Below are 22,767 nucleotides of genomic sequence, written 5' to 3' on the forward strand. Positions count from 1 at the left end.
CCTGTTTTGTATCTAATACTATCACCACACACACATATAAAGCAAATACATGATTTATTGGAATTGGGTTAAAGGTGTTTCACCGGGAGGAGATTCGTAATTACAAAATTCTGAGTCCCCCGATGCAAGGCACTCCTCCAGGTGGAGAAGCTGTGGACACCACAGGACAGGACCATTTTGGGTTTTATGTCTTGTCCTATTTCTGGCAAGCCATCTTCCTGCCTCTCATCCAATCCAGAGGATGCAAAAAGAATGCTTACCACATATACTTAAACAGTCTCTACAATAAACACAGCAGGCTAGCATGGATAGCTTTTATTTACCTACCCCAACTCCTTTTACATGTGAGTAACCTGCGGTCCACCTTGCCCCTCTCCCATTCAAAGTCAGCATAAATCCCCGGGCCATAGAGGTTGGGGTAACCACTTAACTAGGCCACAGCCCAAATGACCTAGAAGACCCCTCCCCATAGAGAACAGGAAGAGTGCAGAGAAGGCAGTCTGTCCTGCCTAGCTCCCAATGGGGGAAGGAGGAGTGAGGGGACTGGGAGAGTGCCCCACTCCACTGCCCCAGTCCTTAAGTCAAAGCAAGGGGAATGAAGAGGACCCTCCCTCTGAAATACAGCACCAACCTCACCACGGAGGCAAAAGGACAGTGAGTGGGATTACTTCCCTCTGGGAGAGGTGGGAGGAGAGCACATACCGTCACTGGCTGCGGCACCCTCCCTACTGGGGTTTGGATGCAGCCTCAGCACCGAGTGGGGAGGAGGGAGAGGGATGACGGTACCGCACTGTCCACATCTCCCTGGGCCCCCCGTCCCCAGCACAGGCCTTCCACTCTGTCCACTAGCCCAGGTCAGGGGGATGCAGAAGTCTGTAATGGAATCCAGGGAAACCTATTTCTTCTTCCGTTCTTGGGAGCAGCGTGGGCAAAACCTAAAACCCAACATGGAGGAGAGAAGAGTGAGGTGAGCCGAAAGTGAGAGAAGCCTGTGTGCTCTCTCACACTGGGCGTTGGGACATGGGATGGCCTGCCAGCTCCTGCCACACCTCAGCTGTCACTCACCATTTCCCTCGAGGCTTGGTTGTCAGCCCCACACAGGCGAAGTGGAACCACTCGATGGAACACTGGAGAAGGCAGATGGATCACAGACATCAGGGAGCGACTGGAGCAGGGTGGAGGGAGGGCCACCAGCGGCTCCTGAGAGGTAGGGGCCCTCTACTCCAGTTTAGAAACTTCAAGTCCCAGCAACCCAGGCCAACCACCATGCCATTCTGCATCCTTCTCTTGACCCGAGTCACCTCCTCCTCTTACTCATGCCCCTCAGAGCTCCTCCCCCAACCCCGAGGAAACGGTTCTCACATCCGGGTTGTCACAGCCAATCATCTCTCCATAGGAGACCTGGTGACAAAGGCAATATGTGGGTTCGTTGGGATCCACAGGCATATCCAACACATCAGAGGGGTGGACACTGCCAAAGGTCACTGAGGGCATCCCATACTCAGGACTTCTGTATGCCAAGAGGAAGACAAATGTCATCTGCAGGAAGGGAAGCTACAACCTGCGCTCTGAGGTGGTAGAAGATCGTGGTGAGGCAAATGATGTGTGGCTTCTTCTCCGTCCAGCAGACACCACAGTGACAGAGTTACTGGCACAGAAGACAGGGAAAGTGGCACGAGGCTGGCTGGGAGGCGGGCGTCCTCTGGTATACTCACGTGCGCACAAGTTTTAACTTCTTCTGGGCAGCCTTGGGGGCTTCTTCATCTGAGTTTTTCCCTTTGGAACGGGCTCTGGCAGCTTTTTTCTCCTTTTGGGTCCGGCCTTCTAGGAAGAAAGGGTAAGCCGGGAGGCAGAGACAAAAAGATGGGTTAAGTTCTCTTTGCTCCTGGTCCAGGCAGTGCCGCTTCCTCTTATCTGGAGTTGGCCTCTTCTCCCTCTGACTCCTTGCCCGCATCTCACAGCCCCGCCCCTCCTCACTCTTTTTGCCTTTGCTAGAAGAGCTGTCATAGTCACTCGACTCGATCTGTTTCTCCTTCAGATCAGCCTCAAAACGGGCCAGGTCTGTGTCCAGCCGCCGAATGTGTTTGTCTACCTGTGGGGGAAGGAAGGGAAGAGGTCCAAGCCTGGCTCCCATCAAAGAAAACAGCTAAGACCCAACACAGATCCCAACACAGCTGAAGGAGGGGTCTAAGACCCTGAGAATTAGATGAGAGCTAGGTGGGAAGCCATGAACAGGGCCATACCATCTCATAGGTCTGCATGGCCAGCTGCACCTTGTCGTCACCAAATTCCTTGCACTTGCCATAGGCCTCCTGGATCTGTCTGAGAAGGGCCAGCTTCTCCTCGGAGCTCAGGCTGCGGGCGCTACTCATATATTCAGTGGCCAACTTGTCAATTTCAGCCTTCAGGTCTACAACAGAGACAGGCCTGGGTCACAGCGGCCCCTGGTGGCTAGATGAAACATACTTCTTCCTCTTGTTCCTTGGACCTTTTCCATTGGCCATCCAAACCTTCCAAGTGAACTGTACTGAACACTGACCGCTACTACGCCCTGTATTCAGGAGATGCAAATACTTATTTGGGCTTTTTTTTGGTTTGTTTTGAGACAGTGTCAGTATGTAGCTTAGCCTGGTCTTGAACTTGGGATATCCTCCTGTCTTAGATTTCCTAACACTGGGATTATAAGCGTGGGCCTGGCTGAGACTGTCTTAAAGTACCTTCAAGGTACAGAAAACATGGCTGCCACAGTTGGGAGTTGAGACTACCACAGAGGCATGGTGGGGTTCTCTGCAAAGCAGGTTATCATGAAGTATATTCCTGATGACATTTCAGGATGCTTCTCTGCAGGGCTTGCTTGCTGCTTGCCTCGTGAGTGGGGTTCCAAAGACCATCTTCTTTCTGAGCAGCATCTCCAAACGGCCCTGCCCTACCTCCTGCAAACCAGGCTGTCACTCACTGGTGCTCTGGCTCCAGGTCTTTCTCTCTCTGAGTCTTGCCCAGGTTGGCCTTGAACTTATGATGCTCCCGCCTACGCAGCCAGAGTGCGGGGTCTGACATTTTAACATTAGGTCTTAATTACTTCAAGGAAAGCAGGGTCCGCATCCTTCCCATCCACCCTACTTTTCTCTTTCCGTTTTCCGAGTACCAGTCTCTGTAGCTCAAGATGTCTTAGAACTTACTTATAGTCCAGGCTGACCTCAAACAGAAGCCAATCCTCCTGCCTCAGCCCCCTGAATGCTGAGATTCCATGTGTGTGCCACCACATCCAGCTTGCTCATCACTTGTAACTTGCTTACCATTCTTGTCATTTTTTTTTTTTGTTTGTTCATCTTAGATATCGCTCAAAACACCTTAATACTAGAGGGCTGGTGAAGACCTGGAATACTGACTAGAAGATCTCTACCCCTTAGCCCTATATTAGCTCATAAAAATGGCAATGGAAGGAGATGAATGACTAACCCAGTGCAGCACCAGCAGTGGGCACGTCTGGGAACATGCTATGCCCACACCTCACTGCACTCCAGGCCTGTAGAAGTAGTGAGAAAAGCATGCAATTCTGTAATTTCCAGCTGCTCTCTGTACACAGAATCAAGAGTTAGAACGACATTGAAAAGAAATCCAGCCGAGTCTAACTGTCTCGCAGACAGCTGTCAGAGGCAGATGTCCAGAGTCTTAGGTGATGATACCCATGAAGACACTTAGCCAGAGCAACGTAAGACATGGCTTCACGGCCTAGCTTGCTAGATCTTTGACCATGGCTACATAGGATGGAACGTAAGACATATCAATCCTTCAGTGGGTATGAGGACACCTTCAAAAGGAACCTTACCTCTGGAGCAGAGCAGCCTGAGCACTGCAGTGAAGCATTCCTCAGGCACCAGAGGGCAGGCACCTCAGGAGGGCCAACTCAGCCCCGAGTACAAGGCCTGAGAAATCCAGCTGATTCTACCGTCTATGAGTTATGACATCCAATGTGTCTATGAGTTGAGGAATACAGTAGAGCACTTCTGATGTTACCTGATGCCTTTTGTCTTTTTCCTTTCCCTTTTGTTGTTATTGGTTACTTTTATTTCTTTGGCTTTTGGGGGAAAAGGTCTCATGTAGTCAAGGCAGACCCCAAACTCTGGGTATGTGCCAGATGTACAAGGATGACCTCAGATTTTTTTTTTTCCCCCACGACAGGGTCCCACCATATAGCCTTGCTGGCCTGAAACTCAATATGTAGACCAGGCTGGCCTCGAACTCACCAAGATATACCTGCCTATGCTACCATGCCCTGCCCTTTCTTTGTAATAGCTTCTCAGCAAAGTTGCCAGCAGCCAACCATGCAGGCGTATGTAGTCTCAAGTGCTGTGTATTTGGTGATAGCAAACACTGCAATGAAGTATACCTTGTGTTCATGCAAAAGCAACAAACAAAACCAGGAGCAATGTCTAGGCTTGGTATCTTCTAGTCTTGAGGAAAGAAGTATGAAAACCGTAACACCCCTGCACCTTATTTATTTTGTGCAGAGTTTGTACGTGTGTGGATGAACGTGTACAATGGCCCACAGATTGTGGTCACAGGACCAACTTCTGGGAGGTTCTCTCCTCCTACTGTGTGGGTTCTGGGGATCAAACTCAGGACATCAGGCCTGGTAGCAAACACCTTTACCCACTGAACTGTTTCGCCAGCTCAGTATCACTGAATTCTTGAGGTATTCTCTCAGTCCTTCATTTGATATGGAAAAGTAGAAAAGGATAGCCACTATCTTCTTTTAAGGAGTCCATGAAAGTCAGGCTGGAGAGATGGCTCAGTGGTTAAGAGCACTGGCTGTTTTCTTGCAGAGGACCTGGGTTTGGAGCCCAGTACCCACAGGGTGGCTCACAACCATCTTTATAGCTCCAGTTCCAGGCGATCTGATACTGTCTTCTGGTCTCTGTGTACCAGGCACACACATGATACACAGATATACATATGGGCAGAACATTCATACATACATACATACATACATACGTGCATACACACCTCCCTCCCCCCGAGTAAGTCACAGTTCACCAGATGGTACGGTAGCAGAAAGCAGGAAACCACACGGTGATCAAGAAAAGCCTATTATTTTGTACGTACCCTCTGTCCTTTGGTCTAGGTCCCTCATGAGCTGAAAGTTTCTCTGTAATTCAAACGGGAGGTTTTCAATACCTGGGAAGAGACAGAAATAGTTATTGCGGTACACCTAAGTCGTGGCAAGGGCTCTACCACTAAGCTAGACCTCAGCTTGCTGCAGCTATCTTTCTATTTAACCTTTTTTTTTTTTTTTTTTTTGGTTTTTCAAGACAGGGTTTCTCTGTATCTCTGTATAGCTCTGGCTGTCCTGGAACTCACTTTGTAGACCAGGCTGGCCTCGAACTCAGAAATCCGCCTGCCTCTGCCTCCCGAGTGCTGGGATTAAAGGCGTGCGCCACCACGCCCGGCTTCTATTTAACCTTTTGTTTACTGTTTCTGCGATGCTGCGGATAGAACCCAGGGCTTTGCGTACGCTAGGCAAGCGTGCTGCCCCTGATCTACATCCCTAGCCGACCGACGGCTCCTTTGAAAATGAAGTTCAGGCTGGAAACAAAAGGAAGAGGCAGGGGAATGATGAACTCAAGTCAGTCTGGCCACATAGGGAACCTGGAGCCACCTGGTTACATAAGGTAATTGTTTTAAAAGACAAAACAAAGAACAGGAAAAGAGACAAAAGTAAAGTTTAGGGGCTACAGAGATGCTCGGCAGACAGGAGCACTGGCTGCTCTTCCAGAGTCCAGAGTGTGGTTCCCTGCACCCATCCTGAGTGGCTTCCAAGTCCCTATAGCTCCAGCTCTGGGGGTACAATGTTTCTGAGTTACAAGGGGACAGCATTCATGCATACACACACACAGACACCATTCCCATGATTGATGGGTAGCTAATAAAAAAAATTAACTAAAATACTTTTCTAAAGTGCAATTCAGTATTTAAAAAAATGGAGTATGATTCAGTTTTCCCCTCATTTGAAACTGGAGTTTTTTCTTGCTTTTGTTTGTTTGTTTTGTTTTTTTTAAGTTTTTTTTTTTTTTTTGGACAGGGTCTCTGTAGGCCAGGCTGGCCTCAAACTTGCTTCGTAGCCAAGGATGACCAACAGTAAATTTCTGATTCTTGTCATGTGTTGGCTTCTAATAGTCCTGTGTTAACAGTCCTATGCCAGCTGTATACAGTGTTGGGGATCAAACCTCAGGGCCCTTGCATGCCAGGCAGTCATTCTACCAACTAAGCTCCATGCCCAGCCCTGAAATGAGGGATTTATTTGTGACAGGATTCATTTGCCCTTTCTCAAAAGGGGAAACCTCTTTTTCAGCTAGCCTCCTGTCTTTGCAAGCCTTCCAACCTCTTCTTATTTGGTGGCCTTATTCTATAAACTAGCTTTCTCTCTTTTAGCTTCAACCTCCATCTTCTTTGCTCTCAACTTTAGCACTCATCATGTGTTCTGTAACCGTCCAGTAACTTAAGGCTGTGTTCCACACTTCCTATCTGGCTTAGTTCACTCAGCCTTGCCATCTTCTTGCTCTCTCTGATGACACACTGGTCTTCTAAGCGCCTCACACTGGCCAGCAACTTCCCAGGAATCCTGGCTTCCTCACCCCACCCACACCGTACCTGCTTCCCCCACTCCACTTCTTCTCATTCTTCAAAGTGCAGATTCAGAACCAGACTTTCCCAGACTTGGACAAATGCCTTACATAGACAGGCTGTCAAGATAGTCTAGCTAGAGCCGGGTGTGGTGGCGCACGCCTTTAATCCCAGCACTCGGGAGGCAGAGGCAGGCGGATTTCTGAGTTTGAGGCCAGCCTGGTCTACAGAGTGAGTTCCAGGACAGCCAGTGCTATACAGAGAAACCTTGTCTCGAAAAACCAAAATAAAAAAAAAAAAAAAAGATATAGTCTAGCTAGTATTTTTAGTATTTATCCAACCATAACTAAATAATTAATAGTTACTTTGGGTATGTCTCCCTAAACTTCCAGGAGAAACATGCCTGGATCAATTTTAAATTCCCCTCATGTTTAGAAAGTGTCAAATAAATAATTGAATAAACGTATTATTACTTAAGCTTCTCCACAAAAGCAAGTTTTCTCTACAGAGCTTAACCTCACTCCCCCCCGCCCCCCTGTGGTGGGGAAACTGGACTTCAATCCCAGGGGCTGCCCCTTGTTAGGCAAGTGCTCTAATGTCATCTCCTATATAAACATAAAGACAGGCTCTCATTATGTAGCCCTGGCGGGCCGAGATCTCACTTTATAATACCAGGCTGGTCTCAAACTCATAGAGATCTTTCCAAGTGCTGGGATTAAAGGTATGTGCTACCCAAACTTGTGTTTCTGTAAATCGAACTCAAATGTAAAAAAAAAAAATGTTTGTACTGAATATGGCTTGGTGCTTATAATCAATAGCACTGGGGAGATAGGAGTTCAAGATCACTGTCAGCTATTTATGGAGTTCAAGGTCAACCTGGGCTAAATCACACACTGTCTGAAAAGACAAGACAAGAGGGGGCTTCTTAAGTCTGTAACAGCAGTTCACTAGGATTACTAGGCACAACAGATTACCAAATCGGATGACTCATCTTTCCTCTGAGGCAGTCGGCACCACCTTCTCGCTCAAGTAACTTACTTCCTCCTAGCAGTCAATACTAGGTCAGAGGCCTTCTGGTAATGCCGGCACCGACATCCGCGCCCCCCCCCCCCCCCCCCAGGGTTTCTCTGTGTAGCCCTGGCTGTCCTGGAACTCACTCTGTCGACCAGGCTGGCCACGAATTTAGAAATCCGACAGCCTCTGCCTCCCAAGTTCTGGGATTAAAGGCGTGCCATGTTTAATATCTAAAAACTTTCTGTCATTCTCTAAGACCAGGTCTGCACTTCTGATTTGTACTGCTACCATTATTTGATCAGTTACTTTCTTTTATTAAAATCAATGCTCTATTTTAAGATGCCCAGGTTAAGAGTTGCCTAAAAGTCTGTCTAATATATCCCCAGCCGATTTCTCACTTCCCAGTCTCTCTATACACACACACACACACACACACACACACACACACACACGACGGGGGAGGGGGAAGACCAGGGAGGCGAGGAGACAGACAGACAGACATATTCCTCATTTTTTGAGAACTGGATTTTGCTCATAAAGTGAAGCATTTCAGCGATCAACTCAGTGGTCGCTCTGTTCCACCCAGCAAGCTTAATGAGGAGCCACTTTTGAGATATAAATGACTAAAGGAATTAGGCCGAGTATCTGCTGCTGCTCCAAATGGCAGTGCGTAAATAACGACGCTGCACAACTCTGGGGGGAAAAAAAATCTACCCTCAAGAACTGAGTCAACAACTACTTTCCCTGCTACCCCTAACCCTTTTTAAAGCCCAGCCCTGATCCCAAGGGGCAGCCATTCCCTCGTCCAGATCTTGAGCGAGGCCTCTAAGCTCACTGCCCCGCCCCCTCCCTCTTCCCCCTCGAATAAATCTTCCCACGGAACCCTTTTCCTGTGATCTTCAGGCTACCAGAACCTCAGGGCCATTAAGTCTGTCAACCTGGACCCTCTACACCACTTTATGGCCCATGACCCCCTTCTCCAGTTGGCTCTTACTGTCCAGATAATGTTCCAAATACATCCCAGCAGCCATCTTGAAGCAAAACAAAGCAACTTCCGATCTTCCCCGGAAGTGACTGAAACACGACAGGCGCTGTAACCATTCTTGGATTACACCTTTTCCATGCCTGAACTTCCGCCCTCACTAAACTATAGGCCTCGGATAAATCCGCCGGAAACTGAGCGTTTTTTTTTTTTTTTTTTTTTTTTTTTTTTTTTGCGCGCCTATTCACGGTCGTCTGTAGCGAGGCTGCGTTAGCCTGGCTTCCGCCCTTAATAAGGCGGCAGTATGTGTCTGCGACAGGCCTGACGTCACGCGAAGTCGCCATTTTGCATTCTCTAGCAAACTTTTTTTCCCTCCAAAACCAGGAATGTTTGGTAAATGGGGGAATCTGTTATGTGTATTTATATTCTGTAAATAATCGCTTTCAACACGTAAGGAATCGAGCTGTTTTGCTTTACTAATTATGAATCTGGCCGCCAACGTCCCAGCTTAAGCAGACTAGTCTCGGAGGCAGATGCCTTTCTTCAGAAGTTGTCAGGCTCTGCAAATTTAACCCTTTGCATCTCTCATCATCACTTACAAGTTTCTTTGTGTAGCCCTCGCTGTTCTCGAACTCAAGAGACCTACCTGCCTCTGCCTCACTAATGCTGGGATTAAAGGCGTGCGATATGGAGATCCATGTTTGTGTTTTGTAATGAACTTATGTACTGAAAAGTCTGGCTCATCAAAGTATATGCGAGATATCAGCCTTCACCCTAGTCAAAAGTATCACCCCTTGGGCAAAAGCCTGTCAGGTTGCTGCTATCTTAGGGAAACAGAACTCAAACCTCTTAGTATTGGTGGTAGATTCTTGCAAATAGGTGTCACCTCAAGTTGATATACCTTTCACAGTAGTTAGACCCCATACTTTTAAAATTTTAGCTCTTTTAGCCCAAAATATGTAAAGGGCACGATAAAAGCCCAAGTTTCCTGCTGAGCAGATGCTAAAGCAAGACAGCAGGATGTGGGCTCCATTCTAATCTAAGAGCATGCTGTTGGATAACTGACTTGGCCGGCTTTTTCCTATACAATGAGAGTAACAGACATTATCATTGAGCAAAAGTGGAAATGGATGTTCACTCACAAAGGAGGTGCTGATTGCAATCCTTGTGATGAGAACAGGTTTGTCAAACTCTCCATAGTTGGTGAGTGAAAAATGCACCAGGCAGCTAACCAACAATACTGAGGTACTACTGTCCTGGATGCCCAGTCCCAAATTAAATGAGACTTCTTTATCCAAATCACCAAGTAATGACAGCTGGTCAGGTCTCGGGTATGAGAACATTTGCCAATCTTTTCAGTACTGTATGAAGGATTTAATCTTCATGAAGCAGTCTTGGGAAATTAGCCGAATCCTTTCATGGTAGACTGTGAGAAGTCTTAAGTTTCTTGTTCTGCTCTGTCCAGCACAATGGTCTTCCATTTTAGGTGAACATGATAACCATTATTATCATGGGAAGCTCACTGCATTTGGCATTTTCTTTCATCTTAAACCCAGTAGCTGGTTATAGTTTCCATCACTGGAAACCTTTGATCTTTGGTTATAGTTTCCATCACTGCAGTCTAATGAGACACTATGTATACGTACACGGTGCCCAGTAGAATTTGGATAAAATGGGGGGGCGGGGTTTCCTTTCAAGAGGCCATACATGTCTGTGCCCCTACCACACCTGCAAGAGACAAAAGATCTCTGTGTAGTCCTGGCTGTCTTAGAACTTGAAACACGGACCAGACTGGCCTCTTAGAGATCCAACCACCTCTGTCTCCTGAGTAAAGTTGTGCACCACAATGGCTTGGCTTTTTTTTTTTTTTGGGGGGGGGGGGGCGGGTGGCAAAGGGTAAAGAATATAGCTGTTTTGTTAAACACAACCTTGTCTCACATATGTAGGCAGTCCCATGACAGGACATGTATACAACTGTTCCTAAACTGGCAATGGCTTCGGAATAACACATACGGTGACTTAGGAGCCTAGCATCTGTTCTTCACACTCTCCAGTCTAAATTCTTCCTGCTGGCCTGGAGAGCTCCCCAGATAGCCTTCCCCACGCTAGCTTACACAGTAGCTCACTGCCTCTCATCCTTAAACATGAATTTATTTCTATACAATGGTCTAAAAACACCCCTTAGTTTGTACATAAGTTTTTCATTTTTAAATTGCTTTATAACAACTGTATAATTCCTGATTATTTTATCTGAAATCTCCCATGATTAAAAAAAAATTAAAAGGCAAAAGAAAATTAAAATGCCATGGCCAGAGGACAAGGTGGAGAAAAAAATAAGACAAAAATAAAACATCAATATGAAAATTCTCAGAGATAATGCATTTATAAACACAGAAATGGTTACAACAAAGATGGCCGTGATGAGCAGGTATATATATATATATATATTTATATATATATATTTATATATAAATCCATGTCCGGCATCTGACCGTGGCACCTAGGGAGGCTAAGTCCAGTCCTGTGTGTGCCCTGAATTCTCCCTTCTCTGCAAAAGCCCAGATGGTATTGCAGAGAACACAGCTACCACAGCTCCCAGAGCTCCTCGGACTGGGATAGCGAGACTGAGTATATAGGCCCTTGGTTGGCAGAGAAGGAAGGAGGCTGTTAAGGAAAAATAACTCATACTCTTAAGCCACCCTTGGTCACCGGGGAATCTCTGGCACCTTGGCAACCATGAATCAGCTATTGCCCCCTTACAAATAAAAAGATATAGTCATCACCCAATATAAAGTGAGACCATGTAAGGGGAAAAAAATGGCTCACAGGGGTCAGGCCACGTGCAAAATCTGTTCTTTTACAGGTAAGCATAGAACGGAAGGCTGGTGGCATTTAGAGCTTCCTTCTCTGTTATCTGGTAGGGCCAGCCACTAGTCTTCCATCAACCTCAACTTTGAGGATGAAGAGAGAGAAAGGTAAGCGCCCCCACACTGGATAAGATGTGAGCTCACAGCGGATCCTTCTCTCAAGCACCAAGCCCCAGTTTTAAAAGCTCTGCCTGGATGGGGGCTGTTGGATAACACTATCAGCTCAGGATTCCTTGGCCAATCAGGAGCAGCTGAGATTAAGGATGGTTATCTTGTGAAGAAAAGCCATGCCTGAGACCCAAGGAGCTGGAGACAGGACTTGAAGAAGAGAACTTTCCCACCAAGAAGAGTTGACAAAGGAGGGACCAGGACTTCTCCCCTTTCCGATGGATGGCAGTACGGATCTCTAAGAGCTGGCCAGGTGCTCCACCTGGATGGTGCTGGTGGTGACAGTGAGGCAGATGTCTTTATGATGCTCTGCCGGCTTATAGGGGGTCAGGTCAAAGGAACACTGGGGTGGAGGGTTCGGGTTGCTGTCCCCACCACCCCCTCCTTGGGGAGCTGCCCCAGGGGACTGGAAGTGTGGTGGTTGTGGAGGTGGCTGCTGCTGCTGCTGCTGCGACGCCTGTGAAGCTTGGGCCTGGGCCTGGGCCTGGGCCTGAGCCTGAGCCTGGGCCTGGGCTTGAGCCTGAGCCTGAGCCTGGGCCTGGGCCTGAGCCACCGCTGCTGCTGCTGCTGCTGCTTGCACTTGTTGTTGAAGATCAGGAGGGTTGTGTTTGCGCATATGTTTCATAAGGTATGTTTCCTGAGGGAGATGGGTATGAAAAGAAGTTAAGACAAAAGAAAGGGAAAAGACAACCTGCAAGTCTCAACCTGGGCTCTTACTCTGTAGTGTCTGTCTACGAAGAGATGTTCTGGAGTGGGGCAAAAAGAAACAGAACCTTTAGAAGTCACTGCGGACACTGAGTTGGCAGACAGAAACCTATCTTTCTCAAAGACCTCTGAGTGAAGCCATTACAACCTTGTTCTAGAATCTCGTAGAAAATGCCTTAAATCTAGAATGAAGAGTCGCTGCTTATGGCACTGATTCTCTCTGAATGCTACTCTGGTAACTGAGAGAGGGAAGCAGACGCCGAGCCGGTCACCCTCAGACTATCAAGTAAACACACACACAGTGGACTGCTGTCCTAAGAGACATGGGGGGTGGGAGGAGGACGACGACACAAAATACTTACTGATGTATATGCCCGACTACAGATTGTGCAGGTATAAACCTTGGCGTGTTTCACTGTGTGTGTAGATAAGTGAGCCTCTAGAGAGGCTGCGTCTGTATATGCTCGGTGACAGTTGTGGCACTTGAAGGGTTTATCTTTGTTGTGCTGCCGTCTGTGAGACTGCAAACAGTGAGAGAAACCAAAGTCAGTCCCGGCTCTTCCTTGGCCTTTAGAGAGATAGAGCCTCACCGTGAGCACAGGCCATCCTAGCTTCCCTTTCGACAGGAAGGCAGTAGAGCCTGCTTTGAATAGAGCGTTAGGACTAATGACTGGGAGGGGAATGTGTCTCAAAAGGCACAACCCTGGGTCCTTAAAGTTACAATGGCTTCCAATGGTCACATGGTCCTTTCCAAGGGCTCACAGAATCAACTCTTCACGATGAGCTAAGGGCTGAAGAGATGACTGAGTGGGTGGAGTGTTTGCTGTGCAGGAAGAATCCACATAAGAGTAGGTGAGGCCTTGTGAAGACAGGAGGATCCCTGAGGCTTACTGCTCTAGTCACAAAATAGTGAGCTCTACATGCGTAAAAACCCTGTCTCACAAATCAGGCGGGGCTCCAGAAGCAGACGCCCACACACACAACGAGCCAAGTGTGTGCCTCTGCACGCTCGCTCTCTCACAATATAGATGGACTGTATCCCATGAGAGGAGTAGGTTCACATTCACCTAAGCCACAGACCTTGCAAAAATCCTGGGCACAGCAGCACATGCCTGTAATCCCAGCACTTAGAAGGCTGAGGAGCTAGGATGGCAGGTTCAAGGCCAGCCTGAGCTACACGGCATACCATTTTAAGAGTAACAAAATCACAAGGGCTGGGTGTGTAGTTCAGTGGTGAGTGCTTGTGTAGAGTCGGCTATGAAAAACAAAACCTTGTAAAATATGAAATATCATTCTCCCATTAAGTTCCTTTAGTGAGATTTGGGAATATTAACGTTCTATTAATGCTACCATGGGATTAGTTTATATATATTATAATTTTGTTTTGTTTTTATGAAATGGAGTTTCATATAGCCTAGGTTGTGTGTTTTTTGCTTTTTGGTTTTTTTTTTTTCCGAGACAGGATTTCTCTGTGTAGCCCTGGCTGCCTTGAACTCACTCTGTAGACCAGGCGGTCTCAAACTCAGAAATCTGCCTCTGCCTTCCAAGGGCTGGGATTAAAGGCTTGTGCCACCACTGCCTGGCTTTTTTTTTTTTTTTTAATATTTGTGTAGGCAGATCTCTGAATTTGAGGCCAGTCTGGTCTACATGGCAGGTTGCAGGACAGCAGTGCTATCTATCTCAAAATACAAAACAAAACACCAAAATCCCCAAAACAACAACAAAAAACAAAGACTCAAAAAAGCGTATTTCTGCAGGTGCCTTGGGGGCCAGAGTGGCACTGGATTCCCTGGAGTAGAGTTAGAGGTAGGGAGCTGTAGCCACCTGGCACGGGTACTGGAACATAAAGCCAGGACCTCTGCAAAACCAGCCAATGCTCCTAAGTGCTACCTCTCCAGATGCTGTTTCTTTGTTTCTTCTTGCTTACTATGGCGTCCAGGGGAGGCTGGTTCCAGGCACACAGCACTGTTCCCATTACCTGAGGGTTTTGGCTTTCTGGTTTGTTTGTTCTCATTTTGTACGTACCAGGGACTGAACCTACGGCCTGGTACATGCTAGACAAGCACTATCAGTGAGCTACAGAACCAGTCTTTTCTTCTCCTTTATTAGTGTGTGTGTGTATACACATGAATGTATTATGTGTGGGTGTGCGTACCTGCCATGGCACATGGATAAAATGGACAACTTTTCCGAGTGGGTTCTCTCCTAGTCAGCATTGGCTGCAGGGGTTGAACTCAAGATAGTCAGGCTTGTATGGCAAGTATGTTTCAGCACTGGGCCATCTTATCCTTTCTGGGTGTATGTCCAGATGCACATAAATTCAGAGGCCAGTGACAACTTTGGTGTCATTTCCCAGGAGCCGCCCACCTTGTTTTCTCAGACACTCTCTCTTAGTGGCCTAGGGCTAGCCAATCTGTTTAGGCTGGCTGGCCAGTGAGTTCCGGGGGTGCCTGTGCCCACCTTCTCAGCACTGCAACCACAAATACATACTGATGTTACTTTTGTTTTTAAAAAGAAGATCTGAGGGATCAATTTCAAGCCTTCATGTTTGTGGCAAGCACTTTATTGTCTGAGCTAACTCTACAACAATTTTATTTTTAAATTCTGAGACACTGTTATCATTATGTTGCTCAGGCTGACATGAACTCATTTTGTAGCATAGGCAGGCCTTAAACTTTGGATCCTTTGCCTCAGCCTTCCAAGCAGCTGGGACTAACGCCTAACAGGCCCAGCTTCACCTCAGTAATTTTAAGAGAATTTATTTCTCTGGAAAAACTCTGAGAATCCCAGTAAGAGCTAAATAGCACTCCCAAGTGTCAGACTCAAGGTCTCATGTGGAACCCAGACACTTACCTGCAGATTGGAGAGTTGTGTGAAAGCCTTCTCACAGCCCGGGTGTGCACATTTGTATGGTCTATCACCAGTGTGGATTCTACAGAGGACGAGAAGAGGCAGAGTACGGACATGAGCAAGGTCACTTAAGAGACTAGCTCCATACAAGAACTCAGGTTCTTCAGGCTGCCTTCCAAGAAAGCTGCTCAGATGCATGTGCCCAGGGGGCTAGTTCTAGGCAGCTCCTCTTTGCCCCGGAGTGGTTTGTGTGCCTGATCTCTGCTCACTGCCTACAGCACTCAGCTCAGAGATTCTCATTCTGCTGGGAGAAGAGGGACTGAGGGCTCAGCAGCCAGGTCACAGGCAGGGCATGATCTGACATACAAACTTGCTCCTATAGCAACCATTCAACATTTACAAACAACAGGAAAACACAATGACAAGGAAAAAGAAAACTAAACACTTCGTCCTCGCTTCCACCCTGCAGGCAGAAACTGTCCCTCAACCTTGAGCCATCCATCATATCCAGAGGTAGTTCTGTGATCAAAGAATACGATACAGTGATTGTTGAAAGAAACAGTGACTTAGTGGAAACTCATGGAAATTCCTAGGGATATCCCAATCTAAGCCCTGAGTGACAGGAAATCCTGAGATTGGAACCAACTGAACCTCTTCCCCAACACCATAGGGCACTCTGTCTACTAAGATGAGCCCAAGACATGAGGGTGCACCGACACCTGCTCCTTTTCACAGTCATTTCTGTGATCAATGACTCAAATACATGAAGACAGCAAACTCCAAGTCTGACCACGTTCAGGTGAGACCATCACATCCACAAGAAACAAGGTGAGACAGCCGATTGCTAGGAGTCTGGACTTCATCTTGAGACATCACCAAAGGAACCATCAGCTCTTCCAGTTGTCAGACTCCCTTCTCCCTAGTAACTCCACATTGACAGAGTAAATGCAAGCATCCTACTTATGAAGTAGGAGCTTTTTCATTTGTCCCCAGTTCTCTGTGTGAATGTTCAGGTTAGGTTTCCTTTTGTGCTCTTCTCTTGGCATCCCGTGGAATCTTGCTTGCTGTAGTTGAGTGTATCCAAGCTGGTGCCAGCTTACATCTGATTATATCTTCCATTTATAACTGGTGCCCTGGGGCACCAGAGAAGAAATCTGGTAAGAAGTGTGCTTGGTATCTTCAGAAAGGAAAACGAAGGAAACAGTCATCTTTGTTCCAAGTTTGTCTCTGTCTTTAATCAATCAGGAAAGTATCACACAATCACTGTGTCTTTTCAATACACTGTGTGCTCCAGAAAGACTCTCTTGGCATCCACTTCTTTTCTCTCTGTTGCCAGTTATAGCCTCCTCCAGCCAGGTCTCACCTCCAGCCAGGTCTCTCCCCCGCCCCCCCGCATGCGGGTGGTTGTGTGTCTCCGGGGCGGGGGTGGGGAGGGCATGCCAGCGGGGCGGGATCAACAGCCCGCCCCTCTCCCTTACCGTGTGTGCTGCTGGAGGTGGGAGAGCTGGCGGAAGGCCTTCTGGCAGTAGGAACAGTTGTAGGGCTTGGCCCCTGAGTGGATACGGAGGTGCTGAGCCAGGTAGGAGGTGTTGGCGAAGGTCTTGGAGCAGTGCGGGCACTTGTGGGGCTTGATGGTCTCCGTGTGCATCTTGGAGTGAATCCTGCCGGAGAGGAGAGGAGGGAAGGGGGGAGGAGGAAGCAGTTCGACACCATGGGCTCAGCTCTCTGCTGGGTGAAATGATGTTGCTTGACGGATGAGAGCACCCCCTCCCTCCTCCCAATAAAGCTCCGGCTGCAGAGGCTAATGAAGAGGACACCCATGTCTAGGTTGCTGCTGACTGCAAGTCGGTGCTAGAATGGCAGTGAGATGATGAAGACTGTAACCCATGGCTCTTGGTAACCTTACAACACTGTCTTGTCAACCCTCGGCCTTTTCCTAAGGTTACACACTCACCACAGTTACCCTGTTTCCAAATAGCAATTTGAACATAGGCCAATACCGCCTGTTCCCCATGGACCTGAAGTTGAATGCACACCATGGCTCTGAACTGAAGCATATAGTAAAAGCAGGGTCTGCTCTGTAGAAGATTTCCAAACAGACACAGAAAGAAACCACAAAAATCGTTCCAGAACTGGGGATTGGAAATCACAATTTTCAAGGCCCCCCACCATACACACTGCTAGGATACAGAGTTTAATTTTCAGACAATAACAAAAGTAAGATTTCAAAAGGCAAAGGAGAGAACGGTTGGCACAGGCCGCACGGCCTTGGAGGTTTTGTACCTAGATAGGGGTAAGGCAGCCTTACCGGGTGTGCTGCTGCAGATGTGAGAGCTGGCGGAAGGATTTCTCACAGAAGTTACAACTATAGGGCTTGGCCCCTGAGTGGATCCGGATGTGCTGGGCCAGGTAGGAGCTGTTGGCGAAGGTCTTGGAGCAGTGCGGGCACTTGTGGGGCTTGGTCTCGGTGTGTGACTTGGAGTGGATCTGCATCTCCGACTTGGAGTAGAAGGTCAGGGAGCACATCCGGCACCTGGCCAAGCAAGCGCAACGTTAGAGCCTGCCCAGCAGGAGGCGCTGCTGAGCTTCTCAGCCCTGCCAACATTAGAGCCTGCCCAGCAGGAGGCGCTGCTGAGCCTCTCAGCCCTGCCCAGAGAAGCCCACCTAGCTGAGCTCATCTCCAGCTCCAACTACATGGGGAAGCTCTAGAAACTTTCTATTTAAAGAAAGGTTCTCATGTAGCTCAAGCTGGCCTTGAACTCATGATACTCTTGTTTCTTACCTCCCAAATGCTGCGATTCTAATAGCTATGTGCCACCAAGCCCAGCTTCTTATTTCTCTTTATTGCCTAAGCTGACAGACACAGTGCCCAGGACTCAGAGATACCCAATAAATGTTTGGTAAATGACTAGATACCCTAAGTATACAAAATGAAGCAGAAAAAGATCATGAGCAGAGTGACTGCAGATCAACCTTCCCAATGCTCTGACCCTTTATACGCTCCCTCATGTTGTGGTGACCCCCCAACCACAAAATTATTTCTTTGCTCCTTCATAACCTTAACTTTGCTACGGTAATGAATCATAATGTAACTATCTGTGTTTTCCGATGGTCTCAGTGACCCCTGTGAAAGGGTAGTTTGACCTCCAAGGGGGAAGTGACTCACAGTTTGAGAACCTCTGATAAAGATTTTATTAGGCCAGTTAAGTTTCCAAACTTTTACAATTAATTCCTATTCCTTCTCCAAGTCTATTTCCCCCTTAGTCTTCAAGTCGCCCGTGCACTCACTACTGAAGGAAAGCTGACTAGATGAGAGCGTCCATCTCAGATAACTGTCTTCAGGGATTTCCCCTGCTTTGAGATGGAGATGGGAAGTACCAGAATTACTTGTGGTGGGGGTGGGGGTGGGGAAGCTTTCCCAGCCCTTCTCAGCCTCTATGTACCTGATGTTCCATTCATCATTTGCCCTTGCCTCAAGCCAATCAAGTAAGAACCACTTTTGAAACAGGCCAAGGTAACTGTTAGGAGTGGATTATAATCCTTAAGTCTTAACAAGAAAAAAGAACTGAAAAGCAATGTTGTGCTATGCTAAACCTTTCCTTTTGTTAACACACGAGGCCAATGCTGGATCTGCTGGATGACCCCACAGCAGCTGAGTACACTTCTGCGGGTCACCTGAACCAGTGGATCCTTCCTGCCCTCATACTATCCAACACCATGAAATAAGGAGGCCTCTCTCCAAATTAAGCCATCTTTGTAAATTGGGCATCAAAGGGTATGGGATGATTCCTGTGTTCTTTTCATTTCATAATTTTTGAAAAGAGCTCTAGATCAAGACTAGAAAGAACAAGTTCCCTCTGAGAAAATAGTATCATTTGCTGTGGCCTCTACATTGATGCGTTCACTAAAATCCTAGTAACGTGATAAACAGTCTTCATTCTTACTCACTCTGTAACTCTGAAGCAAACTCTTGTCTCCGGTTAGTTTATCAGTGATTGAGACATCCAAACACCACAGCAGAGATCAGTCAATGGGGGTCTAGATATCTGAGCTCTAGTCCAATGGAATTCAGTTATAGGCTACCCACTATAGCCTAGACCTCAATCGTCTCATCTTTAAAATGACATTAACTTTTGCTTCTAGGAGAGCCAGCAAGCACCCATGACCATCAAAAGGTAAACTAAATATTTTTTATTAATAAAACAGCATTATTGCTAGCAGCCTCAGTATCGATGATAGGTGAGCCAATAATGATACAAGTATTTTACAAAGACTGAGGTCAGAAACTGGACACAATGCTACTTGTATGACACCGAATTGATGTTGTGAAGTTCCTTTGATAACTAATTTCTCAGTCCAGGTAGAACATGTTCATTGTTTATAAAGAGATGTTTTTACATTGCTGGGGCTCAAACCTAGGCCTTGCCACATACCAGGAAAGTGCTCTACTACTGAACTGTATCCTCAGCTCCGACATACATTTTAATTTAAATCCTACCACCCTGAGAACGAAAGTTAATTATAAGAAGAAAGTAATCCTAGACTGAGGACTATGATGGGCTTGTATTCCAGCTTGCACTACAGTGAGAGACCTGGTGTTAAGAAACCAGAAAGAAATCTTCAACAGAGCTTTAATTAGAGAAGAATATGAAAAACTTAACTGAAAACAGACTGGCAAGCTAGGTACAGTGGCACATGCCTATAGTCCCAGTACCCAAGAAGTAGGGGACAGGGCAAGCAGGAGTTCAAGCCAGCCTGGGATGCCTGAGAGCCTGTCTCAAAACAGAAAACAAAAATCTGGCAACAGTCTCAAAGGGTACAATGACATGACGATGGTCAGATGGTTGTCATGACAACCACAACTGCTGCTGCTATTGCCAGGGATAGGGTAGGTGGGTGCTTTTAATTAAGCACCTTTTGTTTCTACTCAACATAATCTCGAAGGTATTCTAATTCTATAAAAACGAACCCAAAAGCTCCGAAAATAAGCAATTTGCCAGGGGGGCAAGCTGTTTGCTATAATGCTGCCACAATGCTAACCTAGCACCATAGTCTTGGCACTGAAGTATTCAAGCAGAGGCTGAACATCCATCTGCCAGGTAAAGGCACTGACCTTTGATGACCATTAATGCACAGGCTGTGCCTCTTTAATCTAAAACCGGAAATGTTCCAATATCCAAAACTAAGCACTGAGACCACCTCCTAAGTGGAGAACTCTACATGGGGCAGACAGAAATCAAACACGGTTCACTAGAAATACTGCAGAAAACTATCTCTAGGCTATTTAAACAAGGTATATTTGAAATAAATGAATTATCTTCCCTTACTTAAAGCCTGAACACAGTTTTACTAAAATCTAAAAGAAAAAACAGGGGAGGCAGGCTGTAAATCTTGGCAGATGAAAAAGAAGAAAGTTGTGCCTTTTTGAGTTAGGCATGAAGCAAGCAGGCAGCCCCAAGACATCCCAGCAGTTCCATGGGTTGGAGAAACTTTAGAGAAAGAGGGAGGAGATCCAAAGTGTTAGGGAGAGTGCTCCTAGGCTTGAGCCACTGCTTGGAGAGGGAGAAGGGGATGGGGTGTTGGGGAGGAGTAGAGGGACTAGCTATGCCTTTCTGAGCCAGGACTGAGACCGGTTGGCAAACCCAACAGCCTCACAGAAGCTCCACAGCAGCCGACTCTATTTTGGCTTTGAGAAGCAGAGAGACCAGGCTGGCACTGAACTCCTGATCCTCCTGTGTCAGCTTCTGGAGACTGCTAGTGTGTGCAAGGTACTACATCCAGCTTAACAAATAAACTTCATGTTCAGATTTGGCCCCATTCCCACGGGCATTTCATTGCACATGTGCAAACATTCCAAAATTTGAAAATAGCCACTTAAAAAAAAAAAAAAAAGAAAGAAAAAGAAAAAAAGAAAATAGCCAGTCTTAACCACTTTTGAACAGGGAATATTCAACCTGTATTTTAAAACACTGGAGTTCTAGGAAACCAAATGAGTCCTTTACTGTAAGGTCCTAGCTATTAAGACTGTCACTCAGGACAGCTCTGGCGGGGGTGGGGGGGTGGGGGGGGGAAGGAAAGCTAGCACCCTGCACCATTCAGTTCTTTACGTCAATGGACACCATGCATATCAGATACATTAAGAATGATATGCAATTTAGCGGCCTTGGATTCAATGATCACTTTGAATTATTATCCCAGGTTTTTCTAAAATGCTGAAAACAATTTCAAATGTTCTGATTTTCCCTCAAAATACTTTCACACACTGGACTGTCTGACTGACCTCCCCGTTTACTTCACAGATGGGAACAAAGACTTGGAGTTAAGTTGATTTGCCCACAGTAGCAGTACCTGATTCTCCATTACCCAGCCGTGCTACTGACAACTGCGATGGGCAGATTGACGTACATATGCACCAAACCCGGGATTCTTTCTGTTTTAGTTCAAATGCACGACAGAGAAGACAGCCAGCCAGGATTCTTTGTGAGTTACAAGATCCCTTTGGACTTTAGACTTTTAAGTTTCTGAAGTAATTTTTTTCAACTATATATAGTCATTTCTGTTCCAGGGTTCCTTCCATTTAATCATCCAAGTATGGGGCTTTTAAGAATTCCAAAACACTGGGAGTAGAAGGTCCCAGAAGGCTTCCTGCCAACTGTGTGTTCACAGTTCTCTATAGACATATCCATGTATATATTCATACACAGCTGGGAAAGCCACAGTAATTTTAGTATGGAGAAAAAAAATAACTTGGCACAATTGAAGACCCTGGTCAACCAGAAGGTCTGCCTCCACGTTCAACATGTTATCAAATGCATCTCATGTCACATGGCCTCACTTTAAGCAAATACATAAAAAATCCAGGTATCTACACAACCAAGTTTAAAGGGATTTTCATTTACTGATATAATAAAAGAATGCCTTTAAATGAATCAAACTTGTCAGGTACCTTTATAATATGGTATGATGTAAACATTTTCCAGGAACACTTATTGTATAAAGTGGGGTACACCTGTAATAATAAAGCTACAATGAACTTCTGGATTACAGCTGGAATTCTGCAGTGCTCAATATATTCTGCATAGCAACACCGCCCTCTTTTTCATGTATAAAGAGGTATTTAAAAGTGTAGTTGTGGACCGTCTCCATAGAAAAACTATACAATTCAAGTAAATAATGCTAAATAATGATTAGCTCTCATCTTTCTCAACTTCCCAACATTTTAAAGATTATCTCATCTATACTCCCAACAAATGGGAGGCATACAAAGAATTCTCCCCATTTTGCAGATGAGGAAACTGAGGCGCAGAGAGGGGAAAAAGGACTTGCCCAGGGTCACACAGCAAGTTCGTGGTGGAGCCGGGAACTGAATCCATGAGCCCAAGGCTCTGTCCATTTCCTGTGCCGCAGTTCCCTTCGCTCCTAAAATGGGAACAACATTGCCCATCTCGGTACACTAAGGACAGAACCAGTCTCCCAGCCATGCAAATCTGCCCCTGTCTATATTAAAGCTGTGTAAAAGTTAACCCATTTCTTACATTGGGACCAAGTGCCCAGAAC

The 22,767-nt window shown here is 46.5% G+C and overlaps 2 protein-coding genes across 14 annotated transcripts in view; both read right to left on the reverse strand.

The window, feature by feature from the left end:
• Positions 1-300: 300 nt before the first annotated feature.
• On the reverse strand, positions 301-8,763 carry Ing4 (inhibitor of growth family member 4). Of its 3 annotated transcripts, none has more exons than XM_021164567.3 (8): positions 8,633-8,763; positions 5,107-5,178; positions 2,244-2,410; positions 1,987-2,092; positions 1,716-1,821; positions 1,363-1,510; positions 1,066-1,127; positions 301-935 (listed from the first exon to the last, which is right to left on the reverse strand). In XM_021164567.3, the coding sequence occupies exons 1-8, from the start codon at positions 8,667-8,669 to the stop codon at positions 896-898; spliced, it is 738 nt and encodes a 245-aa protein (XP_021020226.1). In that variant the 5' UTR covers positions 8,670-8,763; the 3' UTR covers positions 301-895. The 3 variants fall into 3 exon arrangements, with proteins under 3 accessions (XP_021020226.1, XP_021020225.1, XP_021020224.1); XM_021164566.3 differs by having other exon boundaries at positions 1,978-2,092; XM_021164565.3 differs by having other exon boundaries at positions 1,716-1,824; positions 1,978-2,092.
• Positions 8,764-10,524: 1,761 nt separating this feature from the next.
• Znf384 (zinc finger protein 384) overlaps positions 10,525-22,767 on the reverse strand; it is a 30,097-nt gene continuing 17,854 nt past the window's right edge. For 4 of the 11 annotated variants that reach the window (XM_029478586.2, XM_029478585.2, XM_021165232.3 and 1 more), the window contains exons 7-12: positions 22,537-22,629; positions 17,519-17,743; positions 16,689-16,871; positions 15,214-15,292; positions 12,723-12,881; positions 10,527-12,292 (exon numbers count right to left, since the gene is read on the reverse strand). In XM_029478586.2, the coding sequence (XP_029334446.2) occupies positions 11,894-12,292; positions 12,723-12,881; positions 15,214-15,292; positions 16,689-16,871; positions 17,519-17,743; positions 22,537-22,629 (1,138 nt within the window). In that variant the 3' untranslated portion in view covers positions 10,527-11,893. Of the gene's footprint in view, positions 12,293-12,722; positions 12,882-15,213; positions 15,293-16,688; positions 16,872-17,518; positions 17,744-22,536; positions 22,630-22,767 lie in introns of all 11 variants that reach the window. The other 7 variants (XM_085839913.1, XM_085839915.1, XM_021165234.3 and 4 more) reach the window with 7 other exon arrangements.

This window comes from Mus caroli, unplaced genomic scaffold (genome assembly GCF_978045245.1).
Source record: "Mus caroli unplaced genomic scaffold, Mus_caroli_1 scaffold_7, whole genome shotgun sequence".
NCBI classification, from domain to species: Eukaryota; Metazoa; Chordata; class Mammalia; order Rodentia; family Muridae; genus Mus; species Mus caroli.

Excerpts from the sequence above, each read along its gene's own strand:
- Ing4 (XM_021164565.3), bottom strand. The coding sequence starts at position 8,669 with ATGGCTGCTGGGATGTATTTGGAACATTATCTGGACA. Across the intron at positions 2,411-5,106 it reads CCTAGACCAAAGGACAGAGG|ACCTGAAGGCTGAAATTGAC; the intron begins GTACGTACAAAA and ends TCTCTGTTGTAG. Across the intron at positions 1,511-1,715 it reads AAGTTAAAACTTGTGCGCAC|AAGTCCTGAGTATGGGATGC; the intron begins GTGAGTATACCA and ends CTTGGCATACAG.